General features: G+C 51.1%; 1 protein-coding gene across 1 annotated transcript in view; it reads left to right on the top strand.

Moving 5' to 3' along the window:
• The window catches only part of LOC144732389 (uncharacterized), a 198,591-nt gene that overhangs the window by 48,350 nt on the left and 134,303 nt on the right, over window positions 1-15,938 (top strand). The window contains exon 3 of the mRNA XM_078613899.1: window positions 9,361-9,630. Within this exon, the coding sequence (XP_078470025.1) occupies window positions 9,361-9,630 (270 nt within the window). The remainder of the gene's footprint in view (window positions 1-9,360; window positions 9,631-15,938) is intronic.

The following is a 15,938-nucleotide window of genomic DNA, read 5'->3' as shown; positions in this document are numbered from 1 at the left end:
CGTCGATTTCACCCCCCGGTGGTCCCCTCTCTAGGGGGGCCTTAGTGTTTGACCTTAGCTCTTGTCTAGCTCGGGCGACCTGAGGACAGTCCCTCCTGAGATGCCCTCGCCGATCGCAAACATAACACGTCCGGGGAGGGGTGGCGGCTCCGTAGTGGGCCCCCTGCCCGCTCCCTCTCCCAGTTTGTCGCTGCCTGGACTCCACCTCTAGTTGGGTTACCCTTCCCGTTAGCCCTCCCACCGTGGCGCGCAGCTCCCCCATCTCGGACTGGATGGCCTCAACGGAGGACTGCAGCTTGGTCATATTTTTATTCGCTTCCTCGCGTATATCTCCTATGCCAGCCTGTAACCCGGCTACCCACCCTGGGGTGGTCTCGCTGGGTCTCTGGGGCTCCCTTGCCCGTCCCCTTACTGCGATGGCGATCTCTTCCTCCTCGTCGGAGAGTAGGCTCGCCACGGCGCACTCTCGTCCCCTCCCTCGAGGCTGCGCGCGCTCACCCGAGAGTTTCTCGCATTTGCGCGCGCGCTCGACGAGGGTGTTAAAGGAGAGGCGTGCACCGTCGACATTTGGCTGCCACCACGGGGTTTGTGCCAAATATCGCTGGACCTTCCCGGCGGCGAGGCCCTCAATTATTTTTGACTCGTACTCCGGGTACGCGAGCTGGGTCAGCGTGCGCACGTCCTCAGCGTAATCTCGCAAATCCTCGCCGGGTCGGCGACGGCGTGCCTCTAATGCTGCCTGCGCCTCCTCCTCGTCATAGGCGCCGAAGCGTCGTTCAAGTTCGCACATTAATTCTTCCCACTGAGTTTGTGCGCTTGCGGGCAAAGCTTCCACAAAGTCAGCTGCCCGCCCATCTAAATGTAGCTCTAACTGCTGCAACGCCTCCTCATCTGACCACCCATTAACCTTTTTAGCCCCCCTGATGCTGCGGGCAAACGATTTCCATGATGGAATTCCTTTGCCCGTAAATGTGCATTTTACTTTAACTTGGGTTAGGGGGCCTCTCTCCCTTGGGGGCGCGGGGGATCATCCCACTTCTGACACCAATATGTGAGGGTCGCTAGCCCCCGAGATCCCTCCCTCGGTACCCCTAACGGCCGGGTTAACCTCATTACTCGCCCCCTCGCTGCTAGGCGAACCGCTGCTGGGTTCTTCACCCATGGGGTGAGAGCCGTCGCTCCAGGATTCCCCTCCCCCGCGGGTCCGCGTAGTAGGCATGGTTAATTACGTACGCGCACACCCACACACAGCTCTGCGCGGCACTCACTCAACCCTGACCACTCACGCTAGGATCGCGCACCTGTATTATACACGTCGTGAACGTGCGCGCACACACACATACAGCTCCACACGCGATACCCACTCTTGCGCCGCTCTGCGCCGCGCTCGCCGCTCACGTTATGATCGCGCACCTGGGGTACGCCGATTACGCACGCCGCGAGCTTACGCATACACAGTACCACACGCGTTCACACTTATAACACGAGATCACACGAGGCCACGATCAGCTATTAATGATTTATTGTCTGCTACGTGGGACTGGTTGTTGAGTCAGTATGAATCGACGAGGCTGCCTACTCTACTAACCCGGAACCTTTTCCCTATTTATCGTTCACGAAACACTTTTACCTCCTTACTCACGGTTTGAGGCACTCGACGTTCCGTGGGTTTTCCTCGCTGCTTGCCTCGACACGTCGCACGGACGTCTGGAGGGCAGAGCTGGGGCAGTCCTGGACGTTGGCTTCTCGGAGCAAGAGTGCGATTTCCCCTTTGCGCTCCCCATTTATCCTCCCTACCTCAAAGAGAATGCGGCTCTGGACAATAGGCTCGCGACCCTCTCGCATGCGCACCGCCGTTCCGGGCGCTTTTGATATGCGACTTAATGCTCAACCTGCGCGGCGCAAATTCCAATCAATCGGCGTCCGTCACAAAGGTGCGCCGTGGGAATTTGTGCACGGCTCCCCGCGTGACCCCGCTCTCCCGATTACTCATACTAACAGCCTTATCCTTTAACTCCCCTAACAATGGTGCCTGCGTTCCCCGGCGTAATTATGCCGTCCCTCCGCTCCCTGTGCGGGGGTGCCTGATTATGCAATTCAGATGCGCTGCGTGTTTTCTAATGATGCTCCTCCATCACAATGCTTATTCCCTCTGCCTGCCCCGTCGATACTTGCGTGTGTGGGGTGTGTGAGATGCGTTTCACCCGCGGTGGCCGAGTGGCCCCTCGCTGCGACCTTGCAACCTTAAGGCCGGTCGCAGCGCCGCGGTGCAAAGTAGCGTCGGGGGAGGTCGTCCAATTCCCTGGTCGCCGGAAACCGTGAAAGTTTAATCCCGATAAGGGCTTCTCGGATAAAAACCGGTCGGCCAGGTGACCTCCCCACGGAGCTCTATGGGGGGGGGGGGAATGCGTGCGGGTGTGTTCGTGTGAGGTGAGGTGAGGGGGACGCGGGGTCGGCTCCGTCGCTTGGTGGTGGCGAGGTCTTAGATGGGGCGCCTGCTGAACGGCTTCGTGGCGGCGGCATGACACCTGCACCTCCAATTAGCGCGGTTGGCTACGTACGGTGCAAAAGAAGTTCAAAACACGTACGTACATACTGCGTCAATGTGATCCCTATCACAGCAGTCTCGATCAACAAGTCGAACTGACCCCGCAAGAGTAGCAGAGTCCGCTCTGGCGGGCAAAGCAGTGGAATCTGCAGAAGGATCTCCCACCAGGTGACCCCCCGCCAGACTTGATCCTCGCCACCGATGCGAGCACGTGGGGGTGGGGGAGCACACCTCCATGGCAGACCCGTCAAGACAGATGGGCAAAGCGGACAGAGCAGTGCATCTAGCGCTCCGTTACTTTCGGACCAGGCTCTGACGGGAAGCAAGTTCTCTTCTTTCTAGATTTGAAGCAAGTTCTCGTTCACTGTGACGACATGACGGCTGTGGCGATGGTGAGTTGTCGTGGCTCCCCCCAAGTGTCGCTCTCTAATGGTGGAGGTTTGGACTTCCTGGCCTGGGCGGAGTCAGAGCACCTGTCCCTACAGGCTTTGTCGTCTGGCAAGGGGTGAGCGACAGGATCACGCGCGCGCCCGCCTTGGGTCGAGGGCGTCTCGATCCCATGGAGTGCGCTCAGTATCGTGAGACACTTGAGTAGGTCCAATTGCCTTGGTGCACATTTTTGTCGCCGTAAGTCAGTTGGGTTTATGAGACTGCGGCTGAGACCCGTGCATGTTGCGAATGTGCGCAACTCTGTCGGGTTGTGTTCACACGACATCACTAGCAGTACAGGAAGGGTCATTTATTAAAAATTACGGCCTGGTTATTTGAGGTTTTAGAAGTAACGCAGCATTTTCCTGGATTCAATATTTGTATTGTTTTTCTCTCCAATTTTAGTCCAATTATGCCGTCGCTGTCTATTAATGAGACCGTGGCCATTTAGAACTCGTCAGGAGAGTGCAAAGATATATCATGAAAACTACGTTTGAGATCCCTTCACAAGTACTTAATTTTTTCCCTCACGCAACCTGTGAAAGAGAAATGTTTGTCACCGGTGTTATTAATTCTCAGAGCTGCAATTTAGCTAAATGAAGTGGAAAACCAAATGTAACGTGATGGGTTTTTTGTGCAGTCATTCGTAGCTGTGCTGAGAATCTTTCCTTGAGAAGCTGGTCATTTTAATCATGCGGTACTGAAAACTCGCATTCAAATGCGGGATCTGTGTGTTTGTAGTTTTAACTTAATTTGATGCACTGTAATACTAGAATTATTTTATGATAGCTTCTAATTTACATATCCTTATAAATAACAACTTTATTATTATTATCGTAGGATTTAAAGTCTACAGTTATTCATCGGAGGATCATGAGGGGATTGTGGTGGCTTGGGAACGCTTTCATCCAGCAGTGGATTGACCGTGATGAGTTCGTGTCTGGGATGCCATGTCTGTGGTGCTCCCTTTAAGTTTTGTGGATCCAAGGGAGGCTCTGTGGCTCATTTCTGGCTGAGTTGACCTTGCAAGACGTTAATCTCCAAGTCCCCCTGTTTGAGCATGAAGCCAACTTATCCCTTTGCATGATTATCTTTTTGTAAAAATGTCTACGCTTCACTCACTGGAAGATCAATTTAGGATTGAATACGGCTGAGATTCATGTTTACTTGGGTTTCTGTGAAACTGTTGCATATCAAGATCACGTGAAATGGAAGCCTGAACGTTGCCCTTTCGAAGAGACAATATAATTGCGGGCGCCGTCACCACGCATCAGCAGTCCTCCCCCCTCCCCCCATCGAAGCAGTTGAATTCTTGACGTGGGGGATATCTCTGAATGAGGCGGTGGATCTGGCAGAGCGAGAGAGCATGAGGGAGCGGGCAGCAGCTCCGGGAGATGTGCGTAGAGAGGGGGTCAGCCGAGGATATGGGCCGTCGCCCTCTCTTTTGTCATTTTATTTTTTTTGACAATTCCTTCGGCAACGTTATATTCTAGCCGTCATGGGGAATATATGGAGGAACGAGCGAACGTGTCCGCTGTTTGCCTGCGGCGGTGTGGTTCTTTTGTGTGTGCGCGCGCGCTCGGCTTGCGGATTTGCTTCGGAGGAATGAAAGCGATAATAAAAGTGCAGCCGGCGGTTTAATATCAGGACGGCTTGGGGTGGGGGGGAAGCACATTTTCTCGTGGGGCTCGATCAGGGCTGCGTGGTACAAACCCGTGGAGTCACGCGTAAGGAGGAGGAGTGGGTTCCATCCCACGCTTAGCGTTCCCCCCCCTCATCCGTCCAGCCCCCCGCTGCCGGCCGTTTTCTGGCAGTGGGCCGTCTCCCCAGCCCGAAGGATTACAGATCTTCATACCTTGGCAGGCACTCACTCTTTCCTCTGGCTCATGGAAAGCACATCATCTTCCCAGCTCCCAGAGGCAGCAAATTTTGACGTGTTTTTATTTTTGTGGGAGAGTTTATTTCATTATTTTTTTTCTTTCTTTCGACTTTACTCATAAGCCGCATGGGCCTTGGCATCCAGGTCTGGCCGGCCTGCAGCCCTCTGCTTTTGTCCAGATGGGATGGGGCCCTGAAGACGTTTTGTTGTGCGTCAGGCCAAGAAAGTGGAATGCTCTTGGAGTTTTTCGTTTTAAATGGTTCTCGATGGATTCCGTAAAGTTTTTATCGATTTCCACTCGGTACCAGCCAATTAAAAAAATCGTCATCGATTCAACGTCGTGTCTAATTACTCTTTTAAAAATATTTGAAAACATTTAAATATTCACTGACTCAGAACGTAATGATAATAATGTCTATTAATAGTTGCCACCAGTTTTTTTGCTGTGGTCAGAGCAATTTATCCGCAGTCATAAAGTTTCAAGTTCAAATCCCAGCCAGGGATCGTTTTCACCCATCTCATGTGTGAGGTTGATGAAAATGAGTTGCAGCTCTCGGAATGTTGACAGTCCATGTCGCACAAATGCACGGACCCCTTCCTATAGGAATGTGGAATTTTCATCAATTAGCTCTAAAGGGATGGAATGGTTGATGAGCATCACTCACTTGTCATACATGAAGATCCTGCAGCCCGTGATAGTCTAATAGTTGCATGTATGTATGTTGAACTTCTTTCGCACCGTATATAGCCAGCCGCGCTAATAAGAGGTACTGTTACATAAGCTGCCAAAAAAATGTATAAAATATTGTTGAACAAAAAAAATGCGACATTCTTTCAACGACTGTGAGCTCTGGCGTTCTTTAAGTTGGTATTAAGTGTTTGAGAAAGTGTCTGCGCATTTGTGTGTGTGTGTGCGCATGACTACGGTCGTGTATGTGTCTACAGTTGTGTCGTGGTTCGTGTGGGATTCACTGCCTTCACTGTACCACATTCCCAAATTCCCTGTACAGGATTTATACGGCAGCATCTCTTTAAATGCTGAAGAACTGTGTGTCTGTGTGAACACGTATTATCATTACCATTCGTGAATTACCAAATGTACGCAAGTTCGGTTCCGTCAGGTGCAGGATGCCCGTTGGACTATCCGGTCACAATTGTCAAGCTCTGACTTTCAAGGAATAAAATGTTTCTCTGAGAATGTATTCAGTGAATGAAATTAAAATAAAACAAGCATTTTTATACCTATAAATATGGATTCTATTATCGCAGAGCGTTTCACCCTGGGTTGGGCTCGTGTCTGGCTATGAACATTGCTTTTAGAAACGAGGAAGTGGACATCCGCACTGGCCTGAGCATTACACCGTACGTTGCGGGAGCCCACGTGCTCCGTGAGGTCCCAGCTGATTGTGAATGAAGTCGGTGTGCTTGCGTGCTCCGTGCGTTCGTTCGCAACTTCGCCCTGAAGCCACTGTGCCGAAGCCGTTGGAGGAGCGCGCACAACCTCGGTGCTTGTCGAAAGAAGTTCAACATTCATACGTGCGTCACTCCTATACCCGCACTGTTTGAACAACTACCATCGCATATCTCCCGCTAACTGATTAACCTCCAGCAAACCGGTGCACTTTTTTATTGCACGGCATAGTGATGATTTTCCATTGATGTTCAAGATCCGACCGTTTCATGTATCGTCTACATCCCAGTCCCCAATGAGTCGGATGTGTGACCTACAGTGTATAGACAAACAGTACAAGGACCTTGCGAATTCTTATGATTCAGTGTTGATGCCTGAATCGATGCTACCCTTACAATACGGTTCCTTTATTTTCTTGTTTTACGCAATTTTTATTTCATAGTGGCAGTAAGGGGTGCCACGGTGGCGAGATGTTATCTCCCTCTCCTTGTATGCAGGAAGTCGTGGATTCGATCTCAAACCTGACGCCTGCTTTATATTCAGAGTTTGCGATGTCTCTTTCCCCGCGGTCGTGTGGATTTTTCTCTGGGTTCCTTCCACATTTAGAATCAACATCACGTGTTTAGAGTATTTGGCTGCTGTAAATTTCCTCGCGATAAGCCACTTCATTGAGCTATTATTTGTGACCAGGTCGCTTCTGAAAAAAAGCAATATAGCTCAGTAGGTCTTAGTATTTTTTTTTAATTGCAGATGCTTTATGAAATGCGCGTACAAGTTAGCGCTATCCCTGTGTTGTTGCCTCCCGCAAGAATGTTACCGCGATTGTTCGAGTGTTAGTCCACCGTCTCCTCGCCCTTTGCCCACGCCCGGCTATTTTCACGAGATCTCCCTTTCCAAGCAGAGAAAGAAAATCGTCGTTTAAATGTTATCTCTCACGTGGTTCACGTCAAGGGTTTTATTGATTGAACAGAGGTTTTCATTCCTGGATGAGCTCACGGGTGGAAATTTGGCAATCTGCGTTTTCTACCAGAAGCCACTCACTCCTGGGTCAGCTGATCCTAGGGTCGGGGTCGGCAACTCACGGCTCCGGAGCCGCGTGCAGCCCTTTAAGGACCGCTTCGTGACGTCATTCATTAAGGACCACCGTCCGTCACGTATTCACGTCGCATTGGCAGCTCTTGAAACATCGAGCGTTTTTTTTACCGAATTCGAAAATAAAAAAATTATCTTGTTGTTTTGGTTGCTGACCCCTGTCCTAGAGTCGTAACTACTGTACTTGGGTGCGGTGTGGTCAACATCAGCACTGGGGAGACAAAGGCGACCCGGCCTGTGCAGTGCTCACCCCTTTACCCCACCGCGCGCTGCGCCGGCCTTAATAGGTGCTCACCAATGGCTCCTGTCCCTGTTTATTATGCCAACAAGGGCATCTTTGTGTTCATGTGTTTACGAGTGAGTGTGTGTGCGTGTGTTATTAATATTTCCCAGCAATATGCTGCATAACTGCTGGAGGCATATGGTCTGCTTACCAGTTCAATTATTCCAAACATGAACATATGTTCTGGATTTGGGGCAATTTTCATCTGATTTATTCTATACCGGGTTAGGTGATGGCAGATAGTGATGTTACTCTAAGGTGAATTCAGATGTGTGTGTGTGTGCTTCTATTTGGTTGTCTACTTGTTTGTCTACTTGCTTGTCTACGTGAGTGCGTCTCGTTGATGTAGCTGCATGCATGTACGTGTCTGTACTGCTGCATGCATGTATGTGTCTGTACTGCTGCATGCGTGTACGTGTCTGTACTGCTGTCTGTTTGTCTGTACCCCTGTACCCCTGTGTGTATCTTTTTACACCCCTGTGTGTCCATATCGCTGTACCCTGTCTCCTTACCTCTGTCTCCATTGTCCCATGTTTCTGCCTGATTGTGTATGTGTCTGATGTGTCTGTACGTCTTTGTGTTCACGTCTTTGTGTACACGTCTTTGCACCCATGGGAGTACGTCTTCCTGACCCGCTGTGCTCACGCTTTTGTACTGGCTCCACCCCTGTACGTGCTCAATGTCTGATCTCTGTGCACTCTGTACATGTGTCCCCTGGTACCCTGTGTGTGTGTCTCTGCCCCGTGCTTGTGTGTGTGTGTGTCCCATGTTTGTTGGCCTCTGTACTCCTGTGTATAATGTACACACCCTGTGTGTCCATGTATTTGTCCCTGTATATGTTCCTGTACACTTGTGTATATATTTACGTCTCTTCACCCTATACCGTTGTGTGTAAATCTGTTTCTACCTTTATATGCGTATATCCGTACCTCTTTCTCTATCCCTGTGTGTGCGCCTTTACCCCCGTGTGAACAATCACTCGTGTGTGCGTGTCTCTACCTCTGTTCCCCCTGCCCCCCATGTGAGATACTGCCGTGATGTAACAGTTATTAAGGTTATCGTACTCTGGACTCGCAATCCAGAGGTCGCCGGTTCGACCTCCAGGCGCGGCAGTTGCAAACAACCTGCGAGTTTCTTACGTTGCCCTGCCTCTGTCCACCGAGTGGTACAAATGGTTCATATTCTTAGGTTTTTTCGGTAAAGTCACGTAGGTAAAAAATTTAAATTAATAAAAGTAAAATAAAAATAAAATAAAAATCACGACGTTTCGGAGGCAACACAAGCCTCCGTCTTCAGGTCCAAGAAAACAGTCCTTGTATATATACTTTTATTTGTATTTTACTTTTATTAATTTTATTTTTATTTTTTTACCTACGTGACTTTCCCGAAATAACCTAAGAATATGAATCCTTGCAGTCACGAAAGCTTCAAATCTAGAATTGGTACAAAATGGGTTCGCCGCACTCGATTGGCAGGTTGCATGCCGTGGGGTTGAAGCGTTAAAGATGCTCCCACGTCTCGTGAGGCGTCGTACGAGATACCTTCCCGAAGGGATATCTCGAGTTTCCTCTAGCGGAGGCCAATCTCTCGTGACAGCGGTTTGTGAGCGAGCGGTCGCGGGGCTGCACCCTGACCTCACGCGCGTATTGTTCGTCCTCCCCTGTCTCTCACCCCCCCTCCCCCCGCACCCCCCCCCCCGCAACCCCCCCCCCCCCCAGAATGCGTGCCCCCGTGGGCGGAGCTCGCTGAGCGCCTGGCGGTGACGTCGCTGCAGCAGCGAGGAGGCTCCACGTCGTGCGTAGTGCACATCCGCGCGCCCGCCGGACACTTGGTGGCCCTCAACGTGACGCGGCTCGCGGCCCACGGGCGCGCGGCGCCAGCGGCGGCCCCGCTGGTCCCGCAGCAGCACGCTCCCCCGCTGCCGCCGGGCCTGCACGTTCACGCGTCGCCCGCTCCCTCCGGCCCGCCCGCACCATACCTACCTCCCGGTCAGTGCCGGCAAAATGTCTTCCACCGAACTTTCGTAAACCGAGGGATACGTGTGCAAGTATCGAATTGTGTAATTTTATCGTGATTAGTTGTGCCTAACTAAGTAGCAGTGGATGGTGGTAACAACTAGAAAAGCAAGTTACCAAGGCACAAAATTTTATATAGCCTGCTGTGTGGGTCGTGGGGGTTAGTTGGACATATTGGCGGTACACCGGTGCAACATAACACTCTGGCCCTCATTAAACAGTTTCAAATCTAAATTTGAATCAGCAAATCTGTTTACCAGTCTTTAATTTATTCAGTCTACTGAGAATTGCTAAAAAAGGTCAACATTGACCGTTGATTTGGGTCTGTTGAATCGAGGAACCCATCCGATCAAGTCTAGGGCATGAGTCAAAACATCAGGCTGGGTGCTGCTATACGGCAACAGCCTGCGATGCTTCATATTCAGCTGCTCACGTAACGTTCATCTTCCGACTGCTTCGAAATCATGAGAACTGATTTTGACGCACCAAACACCACCACCCCGCAAAAATTTCTGACTGGGCTTGCGAATCGCCAATATGTTCATGTAACAGCACTTTACCATGCCGGTCGGTGCAGGTTGGCAGCTACACGCGTGCCAACGCTGACCCCGCAAACCAGACTTCCCTCGAGTAGACATGGTGTTGTGATCTTGATATGAAAAACATTCTGGGATTTATGTTGTGTTTTGCGGATTGAGAAACCTTTCTGCGCATGAATCATGACTTGTCTCCATCCCGCACACATTCTCTTCTGGCTCATGCATTCCGCTCCTGAGCTAGATCAACTACTTGAATTTGTTTTTTGTTAAAATTCATTTTGGCAATGCCCACCATGGCCTGATCCACTTCACCTTCGTCTCACGTACAGTATGCCACTCTGGTTTCACAAACCCACACCCTTGGGCAAACACCACACCTTAACCCACACTGTCCTGGTCTCACACCTTAACCCACACCGTCCTGGTCTCACACATTGATCCCACACCGTCCTGGTCTAACACCTTAACCCACACCATCCTGGTCTAACACTTTAACCCACTCCGTCCTGGTCTGGCACATTAACCCACACTGTCCTGGTCTAGCACCTTAACCCACACCGTCCTGGTCTAACACTTTAACCCACACTGTCCTGGTCTAACACTTTAACCCACACTGTCCTGGTCTAACACTTTAACCCACACTGTCCTGGTCTAACACTTTAACCCACACCGTCCTGGTCTAACACCTTAACCCACACCGACCTGGTCTAGCACCTTGACCCACACTGTACTAGTCTAACACTTTAACCCACACTGTCCTGGTCTAACACTTTAACCCACTCCGTCCTGGTCTAACACCTTAACCCACACCGTCCTGGTCTAACACTTTAACCCACTCCGTCCTGGTCTAACACTTTAACCCACACTGTCCTGGTCTAACACTTTAACCCACACCGTCCTGGTGTAACACCTTAACCCACACCGTCCTGGTCTAGCACCTTAACCCACACTGTCCTAGTCTAACACTTTAACCCACTCCGTCCTGGTCTAACACCTTAACCTACACCGTCCTGGTCTAACACTTTAACCCACACTGTCCTGGTCTAACACCTTAACCCACACCGTCCTGGTCTAACACTTTAACCCACTCCGTCCTGGTCTAACACCTTAACCCACACTGTCCTGGTCTCACACCTTAACCCACACTGTCCTGGTCTAACACCTTAACCCACACTGTCCTGGTCTAACACCTTAACCCACACTGTCCTGGTCTCACACCTTAACCCACACTGTCCTGGTCTAACACCTTAACCCACACCGTCCTGGTCTAACACCTTAACCCACACTGTCCTGGTCTAACACCTTAACCCACACTGTCCTGGTCTCACACCTTAACCCACACTGTCCTGGTCTAACACCTTAACCCACACCGTCCTGGTCTAACACCTTAACCCACACCGTCCTGGTCTAACACCTTAACCCACACTGTCCTGGTCTAATACCTTAACCCACAGCGTCCTGGTCTAACACCTTAACCCACACTGTCCTGGTCTAACACCTTAACCCATACCGACCTGGTCTCACACCGTAACCCACACCGTCCTGGTCTAACACCTTAACCCACACTGTCCTGGTCTAACACCTTAACCCACACCGACCTGGTCTCACACCTTAACCCACACCGTCCTGGTCTAACACCTTAACCCACACCGTCCTGGTCTAACACCTTAACCCACACTGTCCTGGTCTAACACCTTAACCCACTCCGTCCTGGTCTAACACCTTAACCCACACTGTCCTGGTCTCACACCTTAACCCACACCGTCCTGGTCTAACACCTTAACCCACACCGTCCTGGTCTAACACCTTAACCCACACTGTCCTGGTCTCACACCTTAACCCACACTGTCCTGGTCTAACACCTTAACCCACACCGTCCTGGTCTAACACCTTAACCCACACCGTCCTGGTCTAGCACCTTAACCCACACTGTCCTGGTCTAACACCTTAACCCACTCCGTCCTGGTCTAACACCTTAACCCACACTGTCCTGGTCTCACACCTTAACCCACACCGTCCTGGTCTAACACCTTAACCCACACCGTCCTGGTCTAACACCTTAACCCACACCGTCCTGGTCTAACACTTTAACCCACTCCGTCCTGGTCTAGCACCTTAACCCACACTGTCCTGGTCTAACACCTTAACCCACTCCGTCCTGGTCTAACACCTTAACCCACACTGTCCTGGTCTCACACCTTAACCCACACCGTCCTGGTCTAACACCTTAACCCACACCGTCCTGGTCTAACACCTTAACCCACACCGTCCTGGTCTAACACTTTAACCCACTCCGTCCTGGTCTAGCACCTTAACCCACACCGTCCTGGTCTAACACCTTAACCCACTCCGTCCTGGTCTAACACCTTAACCCACACTGTCCTGGTCTCACACCTTAACCCACACCGTCCTGGTCTAACACCTTAACCCACACCGTCCTGGTCTAACACCTTAACCCACACCGTCCTGGTCTAACACCTTAACCCACACCGTCCTGGTCTAACACCTTAACCCACACCGTCCTGGTCTAACACCTTAACCCACACCGTCCTGGTCTAACACTTTAACCCACACTGTCCTGGTCTACCACCTTAACCCACACTGTCCTGGTCTAACACCTTAACCTACACTGCCCTGGTCTAGCACCTTAACCCACACTGTCCTGGTCTAACACCTTAACCCACGCCGTCCTGGTCTCACACCTTAACCCACACTGTCCTGGTCTAACACCTTAACCCACACCGTCCTGGTCTAACACCTTAACCCACACTGTCCTGGTCTAACACCTTAACCCACTCCGTCCTGGTCTAACACCTTAACCCACACCGTCCTGGTCTAACACCTTAACCCACACCGCCCTGGTCTAGCACCTTAACCCACACTGTCCTGGTCTAACACCTTAACCCACTCCGTCCTGGTCTAACACCTTAACCCACACTGTCCTGGTCTCACACCTTAACCCACACCGTCCTGGTCTAACACCTTAACCCACACCGTCCTGGTCTAACACCTTAACCTACACTGTCCTGGTCTCACACCTTAACCCACACTGTCCTGGTCTAACACCTTAACCCACACCGTCCTGGTCTAACACCTTAACCCACACCGTCCTGGTCTAACACCTTAACCCACACTGTCCTGGTCTAACACCTTAACCCACAGCGTCCTGGTCTAACACCTTAACCCACACTGTCCTGGTCTAACACCTTAACCCACACTGTCCTGGTCTCACACCTTAACCCATACCGACCTGGTCTCACACCGTAACCCACACCGTCCTGGTCTAACACCTTAACCCACTCCGTCCTGGTCTAACACCTTAACCCACATCGTCCTGGTCTAACACCTTAACCCACACCGTCCTGGTCTAGCACCTTAACCCACACTGTCCTGGTCTAACACCTTAACCCACTCCGTCCTGGTCTAACACCTTAACCCACACTGTCCTGGTCTCACACCTTAACCCACACCGTCCTGGTCTAACACCTTAACCCACACCGTCCTGGTCTAACACCTTAACCCACACCGTCCTGGTCTAACACTTTAACCCACTCCGTCCTGGTCTAGCACCTTAACCCACACTGTCCTGGTCTAACACCTTAACCCACTCCGTCCTGGTCTAACACCTTAATCCACACTGTCCTGGTCTCACACCTTAACCCACACCGTCCTGGTCTAACACCTTAACCCACACCGTCCTGGTCTAACACCTTAACCCACACCGTCCTGGTCTAACACCTTAACCCACACCGTCCTGGTCTAACACCTTAACCCACACCGTCCTGGTCTAACACCTTAACCCACACCGTCCTGGTCTAACACTTTAACCAACTCCATCCTGGTCTAGCACCTTAACCCACACCGTCCTGGTCTAACACTTTAATCCACACTGTCCTGGTCTACCACCTTAACCCACACTGTCCTGGTCTAACACCTTAACCTACACTGCCCTGGTCTAGCACCTTAACCCACACTATCCTGGTCTAACACCTTAACCCACGCCGTCCTGGTCTCACACCTTAACCCACACTGTCCTGGTCTAACACCTTAACCCACACCGTCCTGGTCTAACACCTTAACCCACACCGTCCTGGTCTAGCACCTTAACCCACACTGTCCTAGTCTAACACTTTAACCCACTCCATCCTGGTTTAACACCTTAACCCACACCGTCCTGGTCTAACACTTTAACCCACTCAGTCCTGGTCTAACACTTTAACCCACACTGTCCTGGTCTAACACCTTAACCCACACCGTCCTGGTCTAACACTTTAACCCACTCCGTCCTGGTCTAGCACCTTAACCCACACTGTCCTGGTCTAACACCTTAACCCACTCCGTCCTGGTCTAACACCTTAATCCACACTGTCCTGGTCTCACACCTTAACCCACACCGTCCTGGTCTAACACCTTAACCCACACCGTCCTGGTCTAACACCTTAACCCACACCGTCCTGGTCTAACACCTTAACCCACACCGTCCTGGTCTAACACCTTAACCCACACCGTCCTGGTCTAACACCTTAACCCACACCGTCCTGGTCTAACACTTTAACCAACTCCATCCTGGTCTAGCACCTTAACCCACACCGTCCTGGTCTAACACTTTAATCCACACTGTCCTGGTCTACCACCTTAACCCACACTGTCCTGGTCTAACACCTTAACCTACACTGCCCTGGTCTAGCACCTTAACCCACACTGTCCTGGTCTAACACCTTAACCCACGCCGTCCTGGTCTCACACCTTAACCCACACTGTCCTGGTCTAACACCTTAACCCACACCGTCCTGGTCTAACACCTTAACCCACACCGTCCTGGTCTAGCACCTTAACCCACACTGTCCTAGTCTAACACTTTAACCCACTCCGTCCTGGTTTAACACCTTAACCCACACCGTCCTGGTCTAACACTTTAACCCACTCCGTCCTGGTCTAACACTTTAACCCACACTGTCCTGGTCTAACACCTTAACCCACACCGTCCTGGTCTAACACTTTAACCCACTCCGTCCTGGTCTAACACTTTAACCCACTTCGTCCTGCTCTAACACCTTAACCCACACTGTCCTAGTCTAACACTTTAACCCACACTGTCCTGGTCTCACACCTTAACCCACACTGTCCTGGTCTAACACCTTAACCGACTCCGCCCTGGTCTAACACCTTAACCCACACTGTCCTGGTCTAACACCTTAACCCACACCGTCCTGGTCTAACACCTTAACCTACTCCGTCCTGGTCTAACACCTTTATCCCACACTGTCCTAGTCTAACACTTTAACCCACACTGTCCTGGTCTCACACCTTAACCCACACTGTCCTGGTCTAACACCTTAACCGACTCCGCCCTGGTCTAACACCTTAACCCACACTGTCCTGGTCTAACACTTTAACCCACACCGTCCTGGTCTCACACCTTAACCCACTCCGTCCTGGTCTAACACCTTAGCCCACACTGTACTGGTCTAACACCTTAACCCACTCCGTCCTGGTCTAACACCTTTAACCCACACCGTCCTGGTCTAACACTTTAACCCACACTGTCCTGGTCTAACACTTTAACCCACACTGTCCTGGTCTAACACTTTAACCCACTCCGTCCTGGTCTAACACCTTAACCCACACCGTCCTGGTCTAACACTTTAACCCACTCCGTCCTGGTCTAACACTTTAACCCACACTGTCCTGGTCTAACACTTTAACCCACACCGTCCTGGTCTAACACCTTAACCCACACCG

Source organism: Lampetra planeri, chromosome 42 (genome assembly GCF_965212315.1).
Source record: "Lampetra planeri chromosome 42, kcLamPlan1.2.h2, whole genome shotgun sequence".
NCBI lineage: Eukaryota > Metazoa > Chordata > Hyperoartia > Petromyzontiformes > Petromyzontidae > Lampetra > Lampetra planeri.
Note: the sequence above shows the minus strand (reverse complement) of the source record. Positions and strands in the feature narration are given on the sequence as shown.